The 24,376-nt window shown below is 41.9% G+C and overlaps 1 protein-coding gene across 1 annotated transcript in view; it reads right to left on the bottom strand.

Annotated features, from left to right (window-relative positions):
* FUBP3 (far upstream element (FUSE) binding protein 3) overlaps window positions 1-22,038 on the bottom strand; it is a 36,612-nt gene extending 14,574 nt beyond the window's left edge. The window contains exons 1-10 of the mRNA XM_008581682.1: window positions 21,937-22,038; window positions 12,481-12,514; window positions 10,017-10,066; window positions 9,570-9,641; window positions 8,242-8,299; window positions 6,102-6,264; window positions 4,660-4,758; window positions 2,003-2,107; window positions 1,094-1,196; window positions 65-165 (exon numbers count right to left, since the gene is read on the bottom strand). Coding sequence (XP_008579904.1) covers window positions 65-165; window positions 1,094-1,196; window positions 2,003-2,107; window positions 4,660-4,758; window positions 6,102-6,264; window positions 8,242-8,299; window positions 9,570-9,641; window positions 10,017-10,029 — 714 coding nt within the window. The 5' untranslated portion in view covers window positions 10,030-10,066; window positions 12,481-12,514; window positions 21,937-22,038. The remainder of the gene's footprint in view (window positions 1-64; window positions 166-1,093; window positions 1,197-2,002; window positions 2,108-4,659; window positions 4,759-6,101; window positions 6,265-8,241; window positions 8,300-9,569; window positions 9,642-10,016; window positions 10,067-12,480; window positions 12,515-21,936) is intronic.
* Window positions 22,039-24,376: the final 2,338 nt, after the last annotated feature.

Genomic DNA, 24,376 nt, shown 5'->3' with positions numbered 1-24,376 from the left:
TATGCTGCTGCCCTGAGGGCCCTGTAGCACTTTCCACTTCTGGGGGGGAGATATTTGGACCCACCTGGGCTGTAAGGATCAGCTCATTGATGACATGCGCTGCATGCTGACACCGATCTGGAGGGCCCATGACCTGTGCAGCTCTTTCTGGACTAATCCCATCATCTGCGGAACCAGGTGAGAGATGGAATCAGGAAAAAGCTCAACATGAGAAGGAAACAAAGGTCAATCTGACTCATGATGAATATTCTTACCAGTGTCAAAAGGAACAATAGAATATCACTAGCTCCACGGACTCTTTTGGAATGCTTTATTTTGACAGGAAAATGTAGATGATTACAGCTTTTTGCATGTTCCAGGTCAATACTCATTTCTTAGGTAATTATAGCCATTTAAAAAAGATATCATTAAAGAAACCAAACAAAACTTGAATGTAGATGATTACAGCTTTTTGCATGTTCCAGGTCAATACTCATTTCTTAGGTAATTATACCCATTTAAAAAAGATATCATTAAAGAAACCAAACAAAACTTGAAAAAAAAAATACATAATAAACCCCCCAAGAAAAATGGAGTGAATCTATGGCAATAATCTCCAAAAGTTAGCCCACCATACTGGTTTTCTATCTTCAGAGAAATGAGAAAAACACGGATGATGTACAAAATTTTGCTCATAAAGGTAAATTTATAAAATTTAAAGCACTATCCTTTATTCTAAGATGTCTGTTCTTTCTCTGTGGCTTCAAATTATCTCTACTTTCATGAAATCAAAATAATGGTGTATTTTTTACAAAGTCTTTAACTGGGCTAAATTAAAAGCTGGAAATGCTATGCGTTTTACTAGTCCAAGAAAAAAAATAGGCCTGGAAACCCCCAGCCTAGAACACTCTGCCATGAGAAAGGTGACCAAGCCAGCATATATCCAAAGAAAGAAATGAAGACCAGGAAAAGAAACTTAGGCTGGGAATTTGGTAAAGAACGTTGTAAAAAGAAAGAGAGTGAGCACATAAGGGCCGATAACAAAGCCTTGTTTTGTCAGGTGTTTCATAATTCTTTGTAACACTACAGGTTTTGGGGAATCATCAAAACCAACCTGGTTTAAACTGAATCCTCACACCAGCATCGTTCTGGATCTTTTTGATCATTTCCCCATTTCTTCCTATTACGATCCCAACAGCAAACCTAGGCACAGACACCTAAACACAGAGAAATAAAACCGCATCAAAGCTTTTACAAATCTTTTTGCATAAATATACCATAGACATTAATTATACTAGTGGTCTTTTAAAATGTATTTTTTTTCTTTTTTTTTATTGTGGTAAATATACGTCAACATATTATCATTTAACCATTTGTAAGTACACAATTCAATGGCATTAAGTGCGTTCACAATGTTGTATTACTATCACCACTAACTGAACCCAAAACTTTTTCATCAGCCCCAACAACTCTACCTGTTAAACAATAACTCCTCCTCCCCGCAGCCCCTGGTAGCTGTTATTCGGTTTTTAGTCTATGACTTGCCTATTTTATGTACCTCAGATAGGTGGAATCACATAATACTTGTCATTCTGTATCTGGCTTACTGCACTAAGCATACGTTTGCAAGGTCATGTTGTAGCATATATCAAAATTTCATTCTGAAGGATAGATCTTGATCCCATTTCACCTCATCAATAAAACAGGCTTCCAAGTTTGATATAAACACAACACAGACTACCAAAAAAACCTGGACTTTGGTTTCTATCTGGGCAGTAGGTTATCCTTTAAAGCAAAACCTCAAAACCAGGCAGAATGGCCCCATGCCCTGAAATGCAGATAGCCCCCCTCACTACGGGTTTACTCTGTCCTCACACTCACCCTGAGAAGTAGGTGTATTCCTAATGTTTTGCAGACGACATAAAAGTTAAATGACTTGCTCAAGGTTAAAGAGCTAACAGGAGTGTGACCTACAACTTTAAACATACTGTCCTTTGCCTACTAACCTGTACGTTAAGCATACCTCTATACTGCCTCCTCCCATGCGGGAGCTGAAATCGCCACGCACACCTCGGAAGTCAGCCTGGTCTTTGTCTCGGATGATCTCTAGTACCATTTCTCTCGCTTGCTGCATAAACACAAATAAAAGGCATCATGGGGGAAAAACCCTGAAAAAAGACACAACAAAAGGTGAAATCTCAAGATCAAACCCTCCCAACTTGGGCTTAAAGGTTCAGAAGATGCTCAGCTGTGGAGAACTCACTACTTCTGGGACATGGGTAGGCTGCTAGCGAGGAATGTCTATATCGAAACTTAAATGACATGTTCTTCACATGGCCCAAAATGTCCACACAGATAAGGGTCCACCTTTTAAGCCACAGTTAGGTCTGTGTGTGGCTGGAAATTGATTCCTATCTCTTGATGCCATTTCTTTCCAGCAGGGAGGGCTGTCTGAGAGCACCAACTGATGGCAGGTTCTCCCAGGAAGTCCTTACAAAGACTTCACATCATAGAGGCTCTCTCGATGGGAAAGAGAAAAGGCAAGCCAAAGGAACACAAAAATAGCTTCTGGCATGCAGAATTCTTATTTCTTAGCTAAAATATTTCAATTACCAATTGGCAAGACCACCTCCTGGATATGACTGCATCCGAAGCAGATCGACTGTCTTCTCCCAAAAGAATGCACTTAGTAAGTCTATCCATGCACGTGTGCCAGCCCACCCCAGTACCAGCCCCCCAGGAATCTGCACTAAGGACCTGCTGCACACAACGACTCAAGGTAACGTGGAATCTGAGACTGAATCCTGGTTCTGGAAACAAAACAAAACAAACCAAATCCCAAATAGCAATTACAGTATTAGGACATTTGGAGAATCTGGGTATGGACTGGGTATTAGATGATATTATGGAGTTAATATTAATTATCTCAGGCCTGGTTATTCTTAGCAGACACATGCTAAAGGACTGAGGGGTAGAAGACAGTCATAACATCTGTCATTTATGACAAATGGTAAAGGAAAAAACTATACATACAAGTGTGTGCACGAGCACAGTGCAGAATGTGAGGTAGGTTGAGAGTACACAGGTATCCCCTGTATTTTTAAACTATTCTGGGTGTTTCAAATTTTTCATAACAAAAAGTTAGGGAGAAAATAAAACAACAATAATTTACCCTATAATACAGCAGACTGCTTTTCCCAAGTAAAAAAGTGGATTACACATAGTTTTAATACTAAAAAATACTAAAAATCCTAAGATATAATTATTTTCCTGCAAATTTATAAAAGTCAATGAAGTACTCTTTGCTTAGGTTGTTTTTCCTACAAAAGATAATATTAAAAGTTGAGACAGAGAGAGTGTGTGGGGGCGAGAAGCCGGAAGGCAGGCAGCCTGCGGCCCACATGGTTCCAACAGGCCTGGGGCTCTATGCCATACAGCAGCAGAATACACAAGCCAGACTGTGTGAGCAAAGTGACGAAAGACTAGATGCATTCTGATTCTCGGGAAAGCCCACCAGTTTATACTGAAAGAAGGTTGGAAGCTTTGGGGGAGGCAGGCACTTGGGGGATCCTGGCCTGAAGGAAGGAAACGAGAGGATGCACCACTGATCAGAGCCTTCCCAAGGAAAGACCTATGCCCATCACTGGCCCTCAATCCTGTTCTAAAACTATTATGTTACATGTGTGCCTTGACCAGTTTAGCAGAACTGGGGGAATCACTCTGCCAGGACAGGTAACCTTCACTAAGTCAAAGCCCTAATGCTCCTAAAGAGGACTGGCTGTTGAAGGGGACCTGTCTCACCAAGGCCCATCATCCTGGAGCTACTCTGAAGGAGAACAGACACAACTGTACACGCACGGCTCACCTGCTTTCCTGCTACCAGAAAGAGCTGGAGGGTGGAAGCACCCCAGGTGACTGAACACTGACAGGTAACCTTCACTAAGTCAAAGCCCTAATGCTCCTAAAGAGGACTGGCTGTTGAAGGGGGCCTGTCTCACCAAGGCCCATCATCCTGGAGCTACTCTGAAGGAGAACAGACACAACTGTACACCCACGGCTCACCTGCTTTCCTGCTACCAGAAAGAGCTGGAGGGTGGAAGCACCCCAGGTGACTGAACACTGAGTCCCTTATTGCTTTCAAGCAAGGGGGGCTGTCTTCCCGGGGGCTTGGGCACAGGATGCTGGCCATGAGGGCATGCTCATGTGGTTTTGGCACCTCTGCTCACCTCCAACCCCAGCTGAAGGGCTTGCAAAACAGGACGAGAGAGAGAACAAGCAAATGGAAGCCAAACAGAGGCTACATCTGAGCTGACCACAGGTCAGCAAATCTAAAACTGCATCCTATGGCTGGCCAGTTGCTCACTCCATGTGAGCTGTCCAAAACAGTTGCCACCATCCTCATGTCACTCCTGAGCATCTGAAATATGGCCAGGGTAAAGGAGGAATTAAATTTTTATTTAATTGGAATGAATTTAAATAACCACATGTAGCTAGTGGCTTCAGTGTTAGGCAGCACAACCCTAGACTCTTTTCATCACCAAACTTGGTGTAGGACAACAGCTTACCTTAAATAAAGGAGCACCCAGTTTTATAATCACTTGAGTAAGAGAAAAGTTCTAGGCTATCACCAAGTGAGAGCCCCTCATCCAGGACTCGCCCATGCCATGGTTTCTTTCCTACCTGTACTTTAAATGGGTCTCCAGTGATGCGAAGAGGCTTGTCTGCTCCTGTGGGCAACGGGCCGTCCTGGATCATGACCATTTTCACACCTGTACGCTCCTGCGGGGGAACACACACCAGCACAGCCGTCACTGTCATGAGTAAGAATGCAGGACAGCACAACAAGCCAGCCCGTGTCCCACCTACCACCAGGCACTGCCTTCTGACCTGGCCTGTGAAACTGGCTTCTGGGAAAGCAGACACACAGGTCCTGCTAGACAATGTTCAAATGTGATAGGCAAAACTACTTCCCAAAAGTATTTTCTTCCCTCTTTTTCAGGTCCCTGGAGTACCCAATCATTAATGAGCTCTTTGCACTGAATGCTCACCAAGCCCAGTACTCAGACATGAGCTGATTAGAACATGGGCACAACTGTGACAGGGAAGTGCTGCCACCCTCCCACGCCCAGAGGAAGAAGGCTCTGGAAGTAAGCTGCCTGAGGCTCCAGAGCTGCTGAGTGGGGGCCACTTGTTAAGATACCCAATCTTAAGTTCTCAGATTCCACTCCTGATTCTGCCTGAGGATGCCTTCCACAATCCGAGACTGGGGTATGAGAGAGCACACCAGGCAAGCCACAGCCCCTCACCTGCAAGTGCCCCAAAGCTCTGAAACAGAAGTTTGTTCACAACGAATTTGGCAGCAAAACTGAACTCATGGAAGTGTATTTCTAGCCTTTCTTTCATTGAGTGTGACTGTTACTATGTTTAGCTACGGAAACATGCATTTGACTATAGGATGCAGCCCTGGAACCTGTTGGGGGTGTTAAATTCTGGCCCCAAGTGTCTCAGATAGGGGATTCTGGAGCTAACAGTAGCTAATGTTCATAGAGCACTTACTCAGTAAAAGGCTCTTACATAAAAATATAAAAGAATGGGTATTATTTCAGCTTCATGACAAGAGCCAGTTTGGCATTTCCCCTCTTTCACAGACAAGGACCCTGCACCTTCCAAAGGTAAATGCGCATATTTAAGATGACACAACTGATAAGGGGGAAAAGTGGGTCAGGCCTGTGACACTCTATTTTTAAATGAGATGCTGTCCTTTTCTTTCTTTTTATTTTTTTTTTGGGTGGCTGGCTGGTATGGGGACATCCTTCTATGGTAAAAGCAATCCCTTGCCACAGTGGTTGCTCAAAGTTCCTGAGGGCCCTTGTCAGGGCACATCTACCCTGGTACTTGGTATCTGGCCTGGCCACAGTACATGTTCAGTCAAATGGATGAAGGAAGCCTCTCCTGCTGAACGTGATACCTCTTGGGCAGAGGTTTGGAGTGTAGCGTCAGCATCATGATGTGCAAAGCAAGCCCAATGGGGAAAGTCAGTGCTAAGCAAACCTCTGAGCCCAGGAGGATGAAGACCTGCTGCAGGGCAGCTGGATGCTCTGTGCTGCTCAGGGCTCACGTACCTGCAACTGCTTTATTGTTTCCCCTCCTTTGCCGATGACCAGACCCACTTTCGATGCAGGGATAAGAATCTCCTGGATTGTGCTGTTGCCATCTATGTCATTATGAAAGCCAGGTCCATTCCGACAGCGGTCCACAATCTGTCCCAGGAGCCGTTTGGCTTGTCTTTGGGAGGGAAAAGAACCACAAGAGGACCAGCATTAAATAAGCATAAGAAAGGGGAGTGGTGCTGGGGAAAACGTGAAGGAGTCTAGGCGGCCCCATCCAGCTCCACTTCCTGCCCCCACAACCCGGAGGTCTCCTTGCCATCCGCCACGCTACTAAGCTGGAATTCAAAAGCAACACACACCACAATGCCAGCGTTTCAACACAGAGCCTCAGTGAGTGGGCTGCTGCCAGACACAGCCCCTCCTGAGTCCGCCCTCTGCTTGTGCTTCCCACAAACATGTGTCTTCTCCTATTAGGCTGTCAGCTGCTCTGGTGGCAGAGACCACTTTCTTTCCCTTTGCAGATCCTCCTGTTCCCCAATCCAGCACAACCCTTCTCACAGAGCATACACTCAATACACATTTGTTAAATAAGGGCAGGAGAGAGAGCAATGAGAAAGATGGGAAGAAAGAAAGCAAGGGTTAGTAGGCATCGTTTGAACTCCCAAACTCCGGATTTCTTCTCCATAACCAACAATACTGCTCTATGATTTTTAAGCTAAGGGTACAAATCACCAGAATGGTTTCAAGAGGTGGAAAGAGGGGTGGCAGTGCCCAGATGCAGTTGTGTGCCCATATACTTCTGCTTTGTGCTTTTCACGTCAGCAAAGTGGGGACTCTGAACTTCATGTGTCATGCATTTTTGCGCTGATTTATTTGGAGGTGGGAGAGGGAAACTGCCATGTTGCGACAGCAACTCAGCCTACTAAGGTCATCTGTTGGGCCAATTTCCTTTTCTGCACCAGAATCTTCCGTGGCTGTTATTTGCAGTATTTACTCTGTAAATCACCACAATCCATTTTTTTGTTTCTCTAATAGAGAATTCAGCTACTAAACAAGCTGGCTATACTGCTCACTGAAGAAACTGAAATTGTTTCCTCTTAAAAGTTATAATTCCATTGCTTCAACTCCTTGCGTAGGCATGAAGCATAAATGGTTAGAAGAGTAGGAAGAAAGAAGACAAAGGTAGGAAACAGACGTTGCCTTTGGTAGTCTTGAGCCTTTGTGTACAGAATCAGCTTTGTGTATCCTCTCAGTTACAGCAGCTTTTTAATATTTTGCTTGTGTACTAGATTAACCTGTGTTGGAAGAAAAATGCCTTGACTCCAGCAAAACCATCCAGCTTGCCCTATAATGCACACCTGCCAGCGATATTTATTCTGGTTCACTGCTTGCAATGTTACAGCAGAACAAGAGAATTTAAACTCATCTAGACTCCCTGAGAAATGGAAACAATAAAACAACCCTACCTACTGAGCCAGACATAATCTTAGTACCCCTGACCCTAAATGCAACGCTACTCAGTAGATTGAAAAAGGAAAGTGAGCAGGCTTTAAGTCAGCATATCACCTTTCCACAGGAATTCTTGGATGTAGGAGGCCTGCATCTGATGCAAGACTGAGCATGCATGTACCAGGGTAGGAAATCAATGCTAGTCTTAAGGCTACTGCAAGGGCCCCAAAGATCAAGACACCCTCTCGTTGGTCTACATGGCCCTCTGAGTGGAGCAGAGGCCACAAAGAATCGATCCATTTAATTCACAAATATGAGAAGGGAAATGGGATTCTCAGCAGTTCACAAAATAACAGACTAATCCAGACCTGCTCAAGTAAAGGAGGTATTAATGAGGAAGAAGTAAGTTGATTAGCGCGTTCAGGCAGGTGAATGTACACTCTTAAGACCCTGGTTTATGAAGTAGATGCTGTGAGAAATTCTGTAGGGTTTGGAAATATGGGGACATCTTGTGTATTAAAGGTAAAAGAAAACTTCCCTGGCATGGCAACCTCCCAGATATTTTCCCTATAGAAGCACCTACTTGTGTGGAAAGACTGCAGCACAATCAACAGTGTTCAATGACAGTTTTGCCCCTCCATTTCTCCCCACGTGGGGAAGGAGGAAGAAGAGTGAAAGGAAAAAGTAAATAAAATAAACTTACTCAATACTTTCTGGGGTTCCGGTAAGTACACAGGGCCTCTCTGGAATCCCAGAACTCTCTATAAGAAGAATCAAGAAGGTGAGGTGTGTTGGTGGGCATCAGGCAATGGTGTACCTTTGCCTCTGTGTACGGACTGTCTCTCTGGCGCTGGTTCCTACACCAGCCCCACAGAAGCCCAGTCTCCGAGAAAAGGACAGTTTGCTTCTGCTTGTGGATAGAATATTAAGCCAGTAGCTCCACCCTGAGTTCTCAAAGTGGAAACAAGTCCCACAGGGGAAGCTGAGAGGACACAGTAGAGGTTTGTGAGTTGGTCCTAATTACCAGTCTCAGCTTCTTCTCTGACCCACTCACGTGCTAATAACTGCCTGAGTCACTTCACTGTGCTACTCCCTAGTTTCTCCATTTGTAGAGCAGTTTAATGGTCATTTGTTTGCAAATAGCTTCCAGGTACACTATTAAGAAATTTAATGATATGCACATTAGGATTGTTACCATTTATTGCATAAATATCCCAAGAGATCAGTGACATCTATGTGGAACTGGCTCTGGGCCATTTGATAAGAGGAAAATCTTACTCTCTAACACCACATGATGTTTTACTTTGTTCCTAAAAAAATATGCTTCTTAAAATCCTTCCTCAAAGTGGAACAGAAACAGATAACAGCAGTTACTACCTTCAAGACACTGTTAGGAGTATCTTTTTAAACCACAAACACTTCTCTAGTCAAATATCCTCCAAGTCCCTTCCTCCACAGTGGAAAGAGGTCAAACAAATTAAATGATAGAATTATAAATACAATAAAAATTACTCTTCAGTCCGTCTCTCTCCATATTGCATGGTCAAGACCAACCCACCAGGAAAGGTTCTGTAACGTGTTTAATATGTGCTAACTCAGCCAGAACCCCTAGCTATCCTCTTGCCACAAAGGGGTGGTCTAATACAGAGGAGCTAGCATGCAGTTCCCAGGAGTGACCCCAAAGCCACAGGACTCCTGCAGGCTCCACTATGTCTGGCATAGCATTCTGGTGCAGAAAACACAGATCCTAGAGCAGCAGGTGTTTGGGAAGGGGCTACACCTGGCCACAGCACTGCAGGAGGGTCTTCCCCTGAAGCCAGATGGGAGGCTTTGCCTCTGGGTCTGCTTTTGCTCTGGTCTTTCTGGTTTTCATCTGGGAGTCAAACTCCAGAAGTGCAAGGAAAACACCAATCACATTTACTTACCTATGCCCCTAAACTTCTAAGCAATAAGCAAAGGTAATAAATGTGGAAAATTATGCAAAATATTGATTTCTATCAAATTGAGATCTATGAAAAAAGAAACTCTTACCTGAAGCAATCTGAATTTTGCAACCAGATTCTGCTTGAATCCGTGAAATCTGCTCACCTCCCCTGCCGATAACTGAAACAAATTGAACAGGGTCAGAATATATATATGCCCCCCATTCCTCATTTAACCATGCATGAACGACTTAATTCAACAAACATCTATACCTGGCTCACGGCACTGCAAGTCAAGTGGCCTCAGTGAGCCCATCTCAGTCCTTTGGGTACTACACCAGCAGCAGTCATACATGAAAGGAAGCAGACAGCGGGTACTCTAGCTCAAGTGGGGGGGTGGGTGTGTGAGCGGGAAGGAGAAAGACCTGCAGCACTTTGGGGCTGTAGAGAGCAGTGCGAAAAGTATTCGGCTACAAGAGACACTCACATGAGCGAGATTAAAACAAAAATGAAAACAGACAGGAATTAGGGAAAAGTGGATAATGCAGATACTTACTAAATCCAACCATTTTATCAGGCACTTTGAATTCTTCTGTTATTACTGCCCTAAAAACAAAGAATATTTTGGAAAAACTATAGAATACAGAATTTTACAGCCATTTTAGGTTCTCAAACTTCCCATATTGGCAATGCTGCAAGACAAAGGAGTAAAATAAATCATGCCCAATTTGGCCAACAAATCCACAATCATCTACAAGAGTGTCATTTAATGAATGCTTTAGTCAACCATCTCCTTGTGTCAAAGGAAGAAACCTCTAGTTTTCATTAAACCATCAACTCCTCTAATGACTACCTTTCCTTCATAATTTATTCTCAGTGTTGCTTAATTTGTACCTTATTAGGTCCTCTCTAACAAATGGGTCATCAATCCCAGGAGACTTAAGGTCCCTTTTGGGAGATGTTTAGATTTCTATTATGGTGTCCTCTCTAGATGAAGAGATGCTCAACTTTTCTTCAACGTTTCTTGTTTCCCAATCTTTTTATTATTGTCGAGCTTCTTTATAATTTATCTATGTCTTTTAAGGTGAGACATCCCAAATGGAACCAGTATCCAACAGAGGCCTAATCAATGTTGATCAGGGCAGAATAATTACCTCACTTACTCTGCAAGGAACTTCTGTTAAATGCTATCTCATCCATTATGTGCCTCTTTTTTAAACAACAACAACAACAACAAGAAGTTACTACACTGGTTCTTTCAAACAAACCTTCGAATGTGCCACACAGTATATTGTGAACAATATCCAATTTGCCCAACACCCCAGAAAGCAATTAAATCTAAACATTTACCTTAGGAGGAAGCTAAATGCGAGTAGTTTAAAAAAAAAAAAAGGCAAGCATTTTTAAACATCTCTCACACAGCTGGATCTTTACCCATCACGGGAAGGAATGAATAAGTACATGTTTTTAGGGCAAGTACAGCACTTAGAAGAAATGCAGTAGCATAAATAGCACTTGCCACTGTATCCTTCTGATGCGAGCAAACAGACTTCTCTTCGTGGAGCTGACAATGCTCAGGCTTATGCGTAAGAAGGGATTCTTTCTACCTCTTGGGATATAGGTGTTCTTCCCAAATCAGGCAATTCCAGGCTTCCTTATCAGCAACACAGCAGACATTAATGCCAAGCCTCCTGGCCTAACACATCCTTTCAGACATCGGGTCTTTATCAGGATGTGCTTCCTGACTCTGCTGTGCTCCTGTACATGGAGCCACGAGGTTGCTTCTCATCTCATGTGTAGCACAACCTGTCTACTCTCACAAAATATTACTTGGGAATTGACTAGAGGAGCTTCAACACTAGTGCAATACAAAATGTCAAAAAGCTTGGGCAGTTCCTCAGTCCTCAAGAACAATTTTAGTACTCTCTCTGAGAAAGAAATGTACTAAGATGAACTGCTTTGGGCTTCCTGGAAGAAGAGACTCTATTCTAATGCAAGGCTGAAACTTGTCTAATGCACAAAGCATAAACATTCTGGAAAGTAAAATCCTGGCTAATTATGGATTTATGAGAAAGCCAGCATTTGATACTAACAACAATCTCATTTAAATTATTTTAATTCATTAACAAATGAAACAAAGAAAACAAACAACAAAAAAACCCAGGATAAATCTTTTGGTTAACTGATACTTGTTGATTTCCAGAAACTCCCAAACATTTACACAGAATAAAAGAGGACAGGATTATATCAGTGACAGTGAGGGTTAAGGATAATATATTACTGTAACAGATACACAGCACAAAATTCCATTCTTCTGGAAGAGAAACTGTAGCATAGTTTCCTATACATATTTTTTCTTTTTAAAGGATGACATTGTAACCACAAATACCCTATCTTACAGATTGGTCTTTTTAAAACTCAGAGGTCTTTCTCTTTCTTTAAATCCTCAACATTTAACAGAAGGCTGTGAGGGAAAACAGAGGCAGAGAATCAATTGGGCACTTAGCTGAGCTTTTCTGGCAAGTCCCTGTTGATATGACAGGGGGTGGAACCCTGGCTTCTGGCAACCCCAGTCCATGCACTGGCTACTTCCTACCCGTACTCCTTGAGCACCGAACTCCTCCTCTGGTGAGAGCCCTACACCTCACACTTCAGGACATCTTTTCTCAAGTGAAGAGGTTAAGGATTCATACAACACTGTAACTATAAAACTAGAAGGGAAAAATTCACATTCTCTTCTTTTAAATAAAAAGTATGTTGGTAGAAAGAGGAACTCCAACATTCTAAAAGTCTTTTAAGCTTAAGTACAATAAGGGCTGATTTTTAATATCTTGTATCAGTTCGTTCCATGAGCTCACACTGTCTTGGAAAGGGCTAGCAAAAACCTTGGGTCTTAAAGAAACAGAGTCCATGGTTTTTCACACTCTCAACCTCTGACTTTCTAACACTCTAGTACAGATGGTGGATCAATAAACAATTAGAAACGATCAATAAATAATAAAACATAACCCACTGCTTACCTTTGATGTACCAAGGCCCCTAACTGGTTACCTACTGTGGCAAAGAGAAAGAGAAAAGAAAAATCAAAGCATTAGCATGGATAAACTAACTTCATGCTTATACAAGTTCTTACCATTTCAGGGGGGAAAAAACAGAAAGGCAGAAAGAAAGCAAACAGCAATTTAGGCTCAGTGGTTGAAATGAATGTGTTATATGATATGAAACAGGAGGGGATGTCTTGATCAACACAGTCTCTAACCCAGTGTCCAGCTGAACATAGGATAAGAAATTGATCTGTGTGTCTACATGCTGAGAGGCCTGGGAGAAAATCCTGCTTGCCTAAATCCCTCTAACTTCATACCTCCCTCCTGCCCTGGATCCAAGCTCAATGTAAAGATAGAGAGGGTTCTTTCTCTTTTAAAAGCAAATGAGAAGATTTAACCTCCTTGGAAGCATTGTTAAGAACTGTTTCGTGGCAGCTGTAGTCACTAAAAGATGCACATATGTTCCTGCTGGCCATGGAGGGGGAGACAGCCCCGCCACACCCCCACCTTCCCAAGAGCATGAGCATCTCAAGGAGAGGATCTGGCCTCCTCCCTTCCTCTTCATGGATACCCCCCACAGCAGTCCAGAGTCCGCAGTGGACACTAAGAATGAGCAACTGCCTTTCAAGCCCATTTTGCAGAGACACACAGCCTCTTATTAAAACCAACTCTGCAATCACATTCCCACAAAACCACTTTAGCTATGCTTTTTGTTCCAGTTTCTCCTCTTTCAGCTATTGATGAGTGTCTCCGTCACCAGTCATTGGCAGAAATGATTTTGTGGTGTTTCTCTTTTGGAAAACACTGCTCAGGAAATATAGCTAGCAGACAATGAAAAAGAACACATCTTAAACATATTATAAAGAACTGAATGAAACTTATGAGATGCTAAAAAAGAGCTTTCAAAAATATGTCGTTAGGGACAGTTATTGTAAGGATAGATATGAGATAAGCAGGAAATGGGATTAATTACATCAACTTCAGGACAAAGAGTAAAATGGTTTGACATCTGAGATACAGAACTCCAACTGCTCTTCTTTCTGTTTAAACTTAGCCCTGTCATTCTCTGACTGGACAGTAGCTGGTCATAAAGAGACAAAGGAAAAGAAACCAGATCATGACATTTTAAAAGGAGAAGAAAAAGCATAGAGAAATAATGCTAGCAAAAAGTAAACGTAGCTACTGAGTCAATACCATATTTCTTCTGGATCAATAGCAAGATAATGGTCTGAAGCCAAAATATTGACACTATATGCTATTAATCTGCTTATCTTAGGGATAAGAGAATTGTTTTCAATTGACACTTTTTTTTTTTTTTGCATATCCAGTTGGAACATAAGAAATGCTCTTGCTTGGGAGAAGTAATGGTCACAATTCCCATTTCACATGAAAACTAGACAATCACCAGCTTAGGAAAGAAATCCTTGTTGTACACTCAGCCACCGAATGATGTGAGAGAGGAATGTCCACCACATAGGGCAGTGGGGAGGAAAAGAAATATACCAAAGGAAAAAGTCAAGGACAGAGTGCCCACGAATTTGGTTAGCTCTTCCTATTTAAGAGTCTAGCTCAGCTTCTCTGATTACCATGAGAATTCCTCTTAGCGGGTAAAGAATCCATTGAAGACAGTGGAACTAAAATGTTTTGAAACAAAGAATACAGAAGAGAGGTGCCTATTCCCCAATCAGGGCAACACAGCTGGATCGTGGCTCCTGGTCCACTGTGCTATCTGGTAAGAGACATCAAAACGCTGATGATCTTTAGCTATTTCTGTCTCAGCCAGAAAAGCTACAGAAAAAGAGTAAAGGGCCCTGCTACTGTAAAGAACTTTGTGAGACTCGTGAGAACACTCATAGGGCTCCTGTTCAAAAGCCATTCGAAATTTTGTGCTCATCACGAAAATGGAAATTCCTTTTTGCTGGCACACTACGTGCCACAGGTGCCACACACACAATATCATTTCTGATCGCCAAGTGCTTTACTGATAAGTGGAGGTGCTCACAAAGACTGAAAATAAAAGTGCACACACCATCATCCCACAAACAGATGGACTGCTGAGAGCCACACCACCGAAGAATGAAATCAAACTCAAATCCAGAGTCAACTCTTTAAGTTGGCAGATGCTTAAGAAGGACAAATCGGTCTCCCTCCTCCATGCAAATGCTGTAGCACAAGGCTGAAATGCGTGATTTAAAGTTTCATTCCCTTCGGAAACATTCCCATTTGGTGCCTAAAAATGAAAACCAGCAGTTAGATAGGGGGCACTGGGCACTCAAACAGCAAACTGATATGTCTAACTCCAGGAACAGAGGACCTCTCCTTAGTCTTTATGATGAAGAGGGGTCACACTAGGGAGGCAGATGGAACACCCATCAAGTTCAATTTAATGGTAACTATGGTCATTTGACTGTAAAAAAAAAAGGAAAAATACTGAATTAAATCAGTCTCATTTCCCATTAATGGTGCATGCTGGTTGACAATGCTTCATCTGGCTCCAAAAGTTCCCCTTAGCTCAATTCTAGCACACACTTGCACACAGGTGTAGTCCTCATTTATCCTGTGCACCATGTAATAGCAAGCCACCTGAGCTATAAATATGGAAAGATGAGCTTCTCACAGAAAAGACAGGCTGAAATGTAAGAAATTCTTTCTGAAGAGTAATACTCTGCCAATTACAATAATGATCCTTAAATAAATAAATAAATAGGTGGCCAGACCTTTTTTTCCAATTAGTGAGGAGGAGGGAAAAAAGTCTTTATTTTTTTCCCTGCAAAAGTAATGCTAACAAAATATCACTGGGAAACATATCCAACTCCATAACATGCATCAATTTTAATACAACCCCCACCCCCGCTGGAACAGAAGTAGCAATTACTACTCACAACAGCTCAGACAACACAGGCTAGCCAACATGCACAGAACAGCAGGCCAAAGACAGGTGAGTGAGTCAGGAGTAAAAATGTCAAGCGTTTTTATATGACTAGCAAAAACAAATAAGTTAAACCTTCTTCATCAGACATGGAAAACAACCCCCCACCTCCATCCCCTTTCTTGGATACTGGGCTTCTTCTGACTCTGACCAATGCTTTTCCAAGCTTCAGCTAAGGTGAGTAATTCTTACAGTTAGCTGTGGGGATTCACAGGATTCAAAGAGGTTTAAAAAGCTTTTCTCCCAGGGGCAGAACAAAGGCTTTCTATGTTCTAGGCAGTGACTCTTGCTGCAGGGCCACAAAACTCTCAGATATATCAGTTCAGCTGAAAGGCCCTTGGGCAAGTAATCTGTTGTGAATTTTGCAAATTATTACACTTTAAAAAGTGAGAGTAAATTCAAGTTTATCTCAATAATGTCACTTACTTGCAGTCTACTGTACTTTTGAGTGGGAAAGAATACCACCCCCAGCCACACTAGGTGCTTTTCTAGGCGCTTCACTTGCATGAACCTACTTAGTTGTACAAGAGCTCTGCCTAAGAGGCAGATGCTGTCATTGTCATTCCCATTTTACTGAAGAAGAAGGTGCAATTAGCAGGGTTCAAGCCCTCAGAACAGTGCACAGGTGAGGTACCCATGCCCATGCGAGCTCTGCACCTTTTATGCCTCCCTGCCCTTTATTATGGGTGTTTCAGCACTATCACTGTTTAATTCTCTCTAGATCATTCTTCATCCCACAAGTGGGTGCCTTTCAGATGCTGAACACTGTATCAGTCCTGGGGATAAAACGGGAAGCAAGGTAATCTTTGCACTCAAGGAGCTTAGGGCAAAGTCTACTGGGGAAAGCAGAAAGCTCTGTGATTAGGAGACATAACCTAGCCTCCAGAGATGGGGCACCTTAGGACCTGCACCCCCTCCTGCAGGAAAAGTGCCTATCCAAGGCCTGACCTGAGGAGCAATGGGAGTGACAGGGAGAGGAAAAATAATGCTACAATACTATATTCACAGCACTAAGCCTTATTTTCGTTTAAGCCAATGGTCATGAAATCATTATGGGGGTCAGAACCAGCCTTATTAAAATGTGAAATAGAAAACATAATGTACCATATGTAATAAGTGTATGTATTTCATTAAACTTTTGTTTCAGTTACACGTTTTAATATGTACTGACTAGTTTTAAAGGAAATATGAGTTTTCTCATATTTTGAGTGGTATTTTAAAAAGTTTGAAAATAACTTCATATAACCTTTATGATAATCTCATAAGGTAGGTATAATTAGCTCCATTTTATACGTGAGGAAACAGAGGCTCAGAGATGTTAAGTGGCTTGCCCAGAGTCACTCAGCTAACAAATGGCAGAGCTGGGATTCAAACCCTGATCTATCAGACTTTGAAATCCACATTTTTAAGCACTATACTATTACAGCATATGAGACAGAGACCCAAGTTCAAGTCTCCCCTTTGTCACTTATCAGGTATCTGGCTTTGGTCAAACCACTTACTTCTCCAGACCTATACAATAGTTTAAGCTTCAGGTTCCCTTCCAGTTGTGATCTTTTCTTATCCTATTCAGCATCACCTCCTGTTAAACCCCAGCACTCAATCCCTAACTTCTGGCTATCACCAATCTGCTCTCCATTCCAAAAATATTACATAAAAAGGATCATACAGTATGTAATCTATTGTGATTGGTTCTTTGCACACAGCATAACTTCCTAGAAGTTTATCCCAGTTGTTGCATGTACCCATCAGTTGTTCCTTTTTACTGTTAAGTAATATTCTAAGGCATGGATGTACCAAGGTTTGTTGAACTATTCATCTGCTGAAGAACATTTGGGCAGTTTTCAGTTTGGGGTGATTATGAATAAAGCTACTATGAAGATTTGTGGACCGGTTTTTGTATAAACATTAAGTTTTCATTTCTTGGGGATAAATGCCCAAGAATGCAACTGTGGGTTGTATGATAAATGCGTGTTTAGTTTTATAAGACTGCAAAACTGTTTTCTAGAGAATTGTACCGTCAAGATGACTTTTTAAAAGCACCTCAGGTGATTCGGATCCCCAGCCAGGGTGGAGATCTACTTTGGTTAACACATCCCCTAAAAGAACTCTGAGAAACTATGAATCCTCTTATAATGTAACTTCTAAATGTTTTTCCTAGGTTAATAGTTACAAAGAATGTAACAGGCATTATATCTGAGCTTCAGTTATATTTTTGCCACTACACAGGTATTGCAGATTTACCTCATTCTTTTTTGTGGAAAATGTCTATTCAGCGCCCCCCAAAAATCTCACCTCATTTTCCCAACTCACATATTGATGCACCATGTCACTACCACCTGACTTCCGAATTATAATCCTAAAATGAATAGATGGATGAAAGGAGGGAGGAAGAATTATTGACTTCTGAGGATCTTACCTCCCCAGGTGATATACCAGAGAAAGGGAATGTGAGAAGGAGGTGTGGCAAGAAGGGCACCATCTCTCAATGCAGACACAGTTCTTAGAGAGGTCCACTTGAGGGCACAGAGTGAACAGAAGCCAAAGAGCTGGAAAAGAATTCCTTTTAACTAGTGGATATGGTAAACCAATCCATACCCAACTAACAGGCAAGTCTTCGTGTACCCAGCTTGAAGCCCACTGCCCAACAACGTCCCTGACTCATTTTACCTACTTCATAAAAGGCAAATTTCCCTCCCATCCCCTCCAGCTCTCAGGCACTGATGTTTAGTCTTGGCTTTTCATTTTTCCAGCATCTGTCATTACCTTCCTTCAGAGAAAGAATCAACATCTCTGAGATTCAGTTTTCTCTCCTTTCCCAAAGCAGAGACTGGTGCTGGCAGGCTCTGGCCTGAGGTGGTGCAGGCCACAGGCAGGGGAGAACGAGACTACTAGGGTGGGCAGGCGATGGCCAAGTTAGGAAGATCTGGATCTCCCCAGTTATGGGAAGCTGCCATCAGTCTTAGAAGAAAGGAATGGAACGGGTTAGACTGGCTCCAGGAAGAGGCTCCAGCTGCAGCAGAAGCAAAGTACTGGGATGGAAAAGATGCCCCAACCAAGACCAGAGAGGGGATTCCTGAATGGGTGTGGTGCCAAAGGAACACCTCAAAGACTAGTAGAAAGCGTGGATATCAAGACTGAGGATGCTAATGGTCAAAATGACCCGATCCAAGACTAGAGGGCAGTGGAAGGACTGCTCTTCCCAGGGAAGGGCACAAGGCAGGCTGTGAGCGCTGAGCTCTAGATTACACTTGCTGGGTTCAAAGCATGCTTATGAACCGGCAATCTGACAGACCACTCAAAATTGCCATCCCTGGAACACAACTAACCCAAATCCCTTTCTACGTCAGGAACAAATCTTTCCCATTGTTTCACTGTCTAGCACATTTTTTAATCCTCCAATTCATATGCTTGTTTGCAAATCTCAATGTCCCAAATAAACCTTGTGTTAAGATTCCTTCTAGTTAACTTAAGAGTTGAAGTATTCTTAAATAGACCGAATAACACCTCCAGAAAGTTCTACGGGACTGAACTTTAATCTCCTAAAGGTTAAAGAACCCTGCTTCACAGGAAAGTTAGAAAGTTTGGATTGCTAAAGATGTGATGCCGTGAGCTTCTGTCAAAAAAAAAACACCAAGCCAAACCAAACAAACAAAAATCTGCAAAGTCCTGCAAATCTTTATTGCTGAGAAAAAAGCACCGGAATGCAGGAAAGTTAGAAAGTTTGGATTGCTAAAGATGTGATGCCGTGAGCTTCTGTCAAAAAAAAACACCAAGCCAAACCAAACAAACAAAAATCTGCAAAGTCCTGCAAATCTTTATTGCTGAGAAAAAAGCACCGGAATGCGTTTTCTTGTTCTGCCTCTGCTTTTCTAAACTTTTATCGCACCAACAAGACTGTGAGCCTCAGAAAGCTGTGAGCTAAACACAACCATCACTTCTCTCCACAGGATCTGTTTTTTTTTTCCTTTTTGTCTTTTTTACTGACCGGTAACGGGATCGCAACCCTCGGTGTTGCGCCCGCACCGCGCTCAGCCAGTGAGCGGGATCCGGTCTCCACATGGGATCCGAACACTCGGCGGGAGCGCCGCCGCACTCCCAAGCGGTGGACTCTCCAGTGCGCCACCGGGCCGGCCCTCACAGGATCTGTTTATTTGTATATTTATTCTCTTGAGAGAACAGAACTGACCCAGTGACCTTCTCCCTGTCAGAAAGCAACTGACAAAAACAACAAGACCCCGCAGGCCCCCAGTGCCAGGGCTTCCAATGGGCTCAACAGCAAACCTCAAATTCTACGTGTGGATGCCAACTTGGAGAAAAACAAACTATTTGAATAATTCTGTTCTTTACACAGTGCTCAACAGAAGAGAGGAATAATTTTATCAAACTGTAATGCAGAATGTAAAAAGCATGAGGGAAATGTATTGTTCTTCAAATATAGTATGTTGTTATATAAGACAAGACATCCAGGGATGATGGAGATCTGGCAGGAAGCTGAAAGGTTCTTTCTTGGTTCTTTCCTACTATGAGAAGGCTTAATATTTAGAGAGGAAAAAGAGAAACCATATTCATTTTCTGCTTAGAAGGATAGTCCCCAAAAGGTAGTCATGCAAAAAATTATGGTTATAAAAAAAAAAAAAATTCACAGGTGAAAATACACAATACAATAATGAACTGGGGTTTTAAGTGAAATTCTAAACTTACTGGGTGATCCTGGCCAAGTCAGCCACACCTGCCTGCTACTCAGTTCTCTTTATCAATAAATTCAGAGTCTTTTACTAATTCCTTTCAAATGGGTGTGCAAAGCACTGATGGGAGAAAAATGTCTGCAAAACACCAGAGGGCTTCATTTGCAAATGTTTTGGGGTTCCTTATGCAAAGGACACTGTGACTACCTGTTCACTGTGTGCACAAGTTTTAACACTTCAACTCCACACAGTGGGCGAAAACAAGGCTGAATTGTTGTGAAAGGCTGAATGAGTTGTGAAATGTATTGATCTCGATTTCTGGAAACACTGAGCTAGAGAGACACTGTCCGTTAATGAGACAGGTGCTCAGAGCCAGACAACTTAGTTTTATTTTTACATTGAGGTCCCTTAGGAGGAACCAAAGCATGATTGCCCTGAAAAGGTAAAAAGATTACTTGCATTCCAGCTTTTCACTAAGACAAAAATGCAGGTAATGTAATCAGCCATGTTTGGTCTAAGAAACCACTAACCCCAGTCAAATATAAAAAGATCACAGGGTTACATTTTGGAGCAGCAGTTTAAATGGTTACCTTAGTTCCAATGGCCCTAGGATTGACATTGTGTGTGTGTGATCATAAAGAGTTTTTAAAATAAGAATTTTTACACTCAAATGAGCACTGTCCCCTTAAAATCTTCATAGTGTGAGGTCTAAACAATTATTCCAAAAATGCTCCCACATCTAAAAATAATGGTCATCTCTTTTAGGATTCCTAAAGTGATCATAGAAATCACAGTCATGCCAACTTATATTTTTTCTTTCTTTTTTTGGTTGGCTGGCCCGATATAGGGATCAGAACCCTTGACCTCAGTGTTATCAGCACCACACTCACGCAGTGAGCCACCTGCCAACCCCCATATTTTTTCTACGTACATAAAAATATGCATTTTTTTGGAAAAGGAGATTATACAATACATACTATTCTATATCTTGATTTTATCATTTAATAATGTATCACAGAAATATGTACATATATACACAATTGGATGCATATGAAGATTGACAGGACAGCAGAGAAGACACTGATGCAACTGGCTACATGCAAATTCATGTGCAATCTATTGTATTCCATTATCCCTTTTACAGCAATACTTTGCAGGAGGCAAAATATTATAAAGGAAGTCCAATCTCTGTGCAGAAACACATCAGACAGATACTCTGTCAAAGTGCTGGTGATGGGCACTTCTAAATGGTCTCAAATTTGTTTTGGGATGGAGTAGTGTATATAAACAAACCAACAAAACAATAAATGAACGAATAAAACCAAAACAAATGTTTCTAAGAGCATGTCACTAATGGGAATGGTGAAAAACCAGCAGATAAGACTGTATAAAGCCACCACCCTTCTTCTCTTTCTTTAAGGTCAAGACATAGCCACAGCTTCCCCAGAGACATGTACTGAATCTTAGCTTTTCTCTGAGAAAAGTGGGAACTTCAATTCTCATGCGTGCACTGAAAGAATGAAGGCCTAAATCAAAGAAAAGTCTCAAATAGGTCAAATTACTTCCACAATGATGCTCAGGGGCTGAGTCTTTACCTTAGAGCCCAACTGAAAAGACTTCTGTATTATCAAGGCAAACAGGAACTCAAATGCTGGAGAACTGCCAAGAAAAAATCATCCTAAATACTTCCCCTCAACCATTCCTCCTAAAAGAGTGACGTTTATGACAGCTGTTAAGTAAATGACTGACACAGATTCAAACTTAACCGGCAAGTTCACTACCATCTGAAAGGCAAAGATATTTACAGCTACTTACCTCCATCATCTAAGGGCCGTTTTTGTACTCCATATCCATACACCGAGGGGTCCACTAGAGGTGTGGAATTATTCAAGTGAGGAACTGAATCAATTTTAGCAGCAATCTACAGAGAGAATCAGATTTAAATACTCAATAACAAATCATGGCTCTGTTTGAGGGAAAAGACAGGAATCCTCTTTAAATGGCTATTATCCCATTTCTCCCCACACCTAGATTAATGCAAGGCAATGTCATGATAGAACAAACACTTTTCACTGTTAAGTCAGGTTTCTTTTGGTCTTAATAATACTAATGTGTCTTTAGAAATAAAATACTTCCAAAAATGTGTTTCCTACGAGCAAATTAGTATTAAGTCATCACTTAACATATAGGTATGCTACATTTTAAGTAAAAAAAAAAAAAAAAGGCCGACAATATGAAGAACTTTGTTCAAAAGCTTTTATCACAGGATTCCCTTAAACAACAAATTCCCCACGAATATGCAAAAGGCCTTGTTTGCTCAAATGTGACAACTCTTTAGGAATATATCCGTCCGACTAACTTTAACATCTATAAACTGAGGATGTGATCTATAGAGATATAAAATGGTAAGCTTCTTCTCTTCACTGGAAGTGTCTAATTTCGGAAGGATTCCCACACTGGAGAAAGGGAGATAACCTCTGAGAGCTACTTCAACTTTTAATATTTATTAACAGTAAAAGAATGGAACATAACCATCAAAAATTTTCTCCCAGAAACAAATGGTATTTCTTTTTCTTTTTTTCCTTTTTCTTTTTTGTCTTTTTTACTGGCCGGTAACGGGATCGCAACCCTCGGTGTCGCGCCTGTACCAGGGACCGGCAACGGGATCGCAACCCTCAGTGTTGTGCCTGCGCCACGCTCAGCCAGTGAGATGGGATCCGAACCCTCGGCGGGAGCACCGCTGTGCTCCCAAGCGGCGCACTCTCCAGTGCGCCACCGGGCTGGCCCAACAAATGGTATTTCTACTTGTCTACTTTGTTCGCATCAGGAAATTAAATGTGATCATAATAAATCAACTCTTTAACTCTCAGTGAAGCTTAAAAAGCAGGGGTGGATCAAGCTGTGATAGTTATCCCACAGAGCAGTCTTCAGTGGCAGTTCTGAGCTAGTCCAAATGTGCCTAGAAGTCTGAGACCTTCTGGGACCAACACAAAGATAAATTACCTTAAACAAATAACCAAAGACAATTGTGATACTGAAAACCAAATACAGGATTTATCTTTTTTTTTTTTTTCCTTTTTTTCTCTTTTGACCCTGGACCTTGGTGTCATCAGCATCATGCTTTAACCAATTGAGCTAACTGGCCAGTCCCAATTACAGGATTTTAAGTTGTGGGCATCCAGAGGTATGGTCTCATCCCTTCTACTTACTATATCTGTGATGTTGGGCAAGTCTCTTTCCTTTCTGCGTAAGATCCCCAGAGTATAATACCATTTGCTTCATAGTTTTTGAAAAGATTAATAAGATACCTTTAGCACAAAGGAGATTTGAATACCAGAGAGCGCCTCACAAATACTAGGTTTGTAAGACAAGGCAATTCACCCAACAAATGTTAAGTATCTACTGTATGATGGGTTCTGCTGAGATGAGCAAGAACAATCAGGCCCCTACTCTCCTGAACCCTCACAAGGTAAACAAGGTAGTCAATAAACTGATCATTCCAGCTGGTGATAAGTATAATAATACAAGAGAAGATAATGACATACAGAGAGTAGTTAGGAGAGCTGCTTTAAACAGGGTGATCAGGGAAGGCTACCCGACTGTGAGGAGGTGACATCTGATCTGAGACCTGAATGATGATAAAGAGCTGGCCACACACAAAAATCTGAGGAAGAATATTCTAGGCAGAGGAAATAGCTTGTACAAAGGCCCTGAGGCAGGAGCAATCTCGGTAGGTATGAGCCTGGAGGAAGAAGTCAATGTCATTAAAGTGGAAGGAACAAGATGTGTTCCAAAAGGTGGGCAGTTCACCTAGGTCCTAATAGGTCATGGTAAGGAGCATGGATTTTATAGGAAGGCTGATGGGAAGCTACTACAAGTCTTAATCAGGGGAGTAACATGCTGATATATGTTTTAAAAAGATCCCCTTGACCACTACAAGGAAAATAGATTGTAAGGAGACAAGAGCAGGAAGACCATTTAGGAAATACTATCACAGTGGAGGCCAGGGGTCAGCAAACTGTGGCTGGTGAACCACCTGCTTTTGCAATTAAAATTTTGTTAGAATACAACCACTCATTTGTTTATGTATTGTCTATGGCTGCCTTTGCATTACAATAGCACAGTTGAGGAGTTTCACAGAGATCATATAGTGTGCAAAGCCTATAACATTTACTATATAGACCTTTAAAGAAAAACTTTGCCGACCACACTCTTGTTAGGCAAGAGATGAAGGCAGCCTGGATGGGCACTTGTT

This window comes from Galeopterus variegatus, unplaced genomic scaffold (assembly GCF_000696425.1).
Source record: "Galeopterus variegatus unplaced genomic scaffold, G_variegatus-3.0.2 Scaffold2432, whole genome shotgun sequence".
NCBI classification, from domain to species: Eukaryota; Metazoa; Chordata; class Mammalia; order Dermoptera; family Cynocephalidae; genus Galeopterus; species Galeopterus variegatus.
This window is presented reverse-complemented; position numbering and strand designations above follow the sequence as displayed.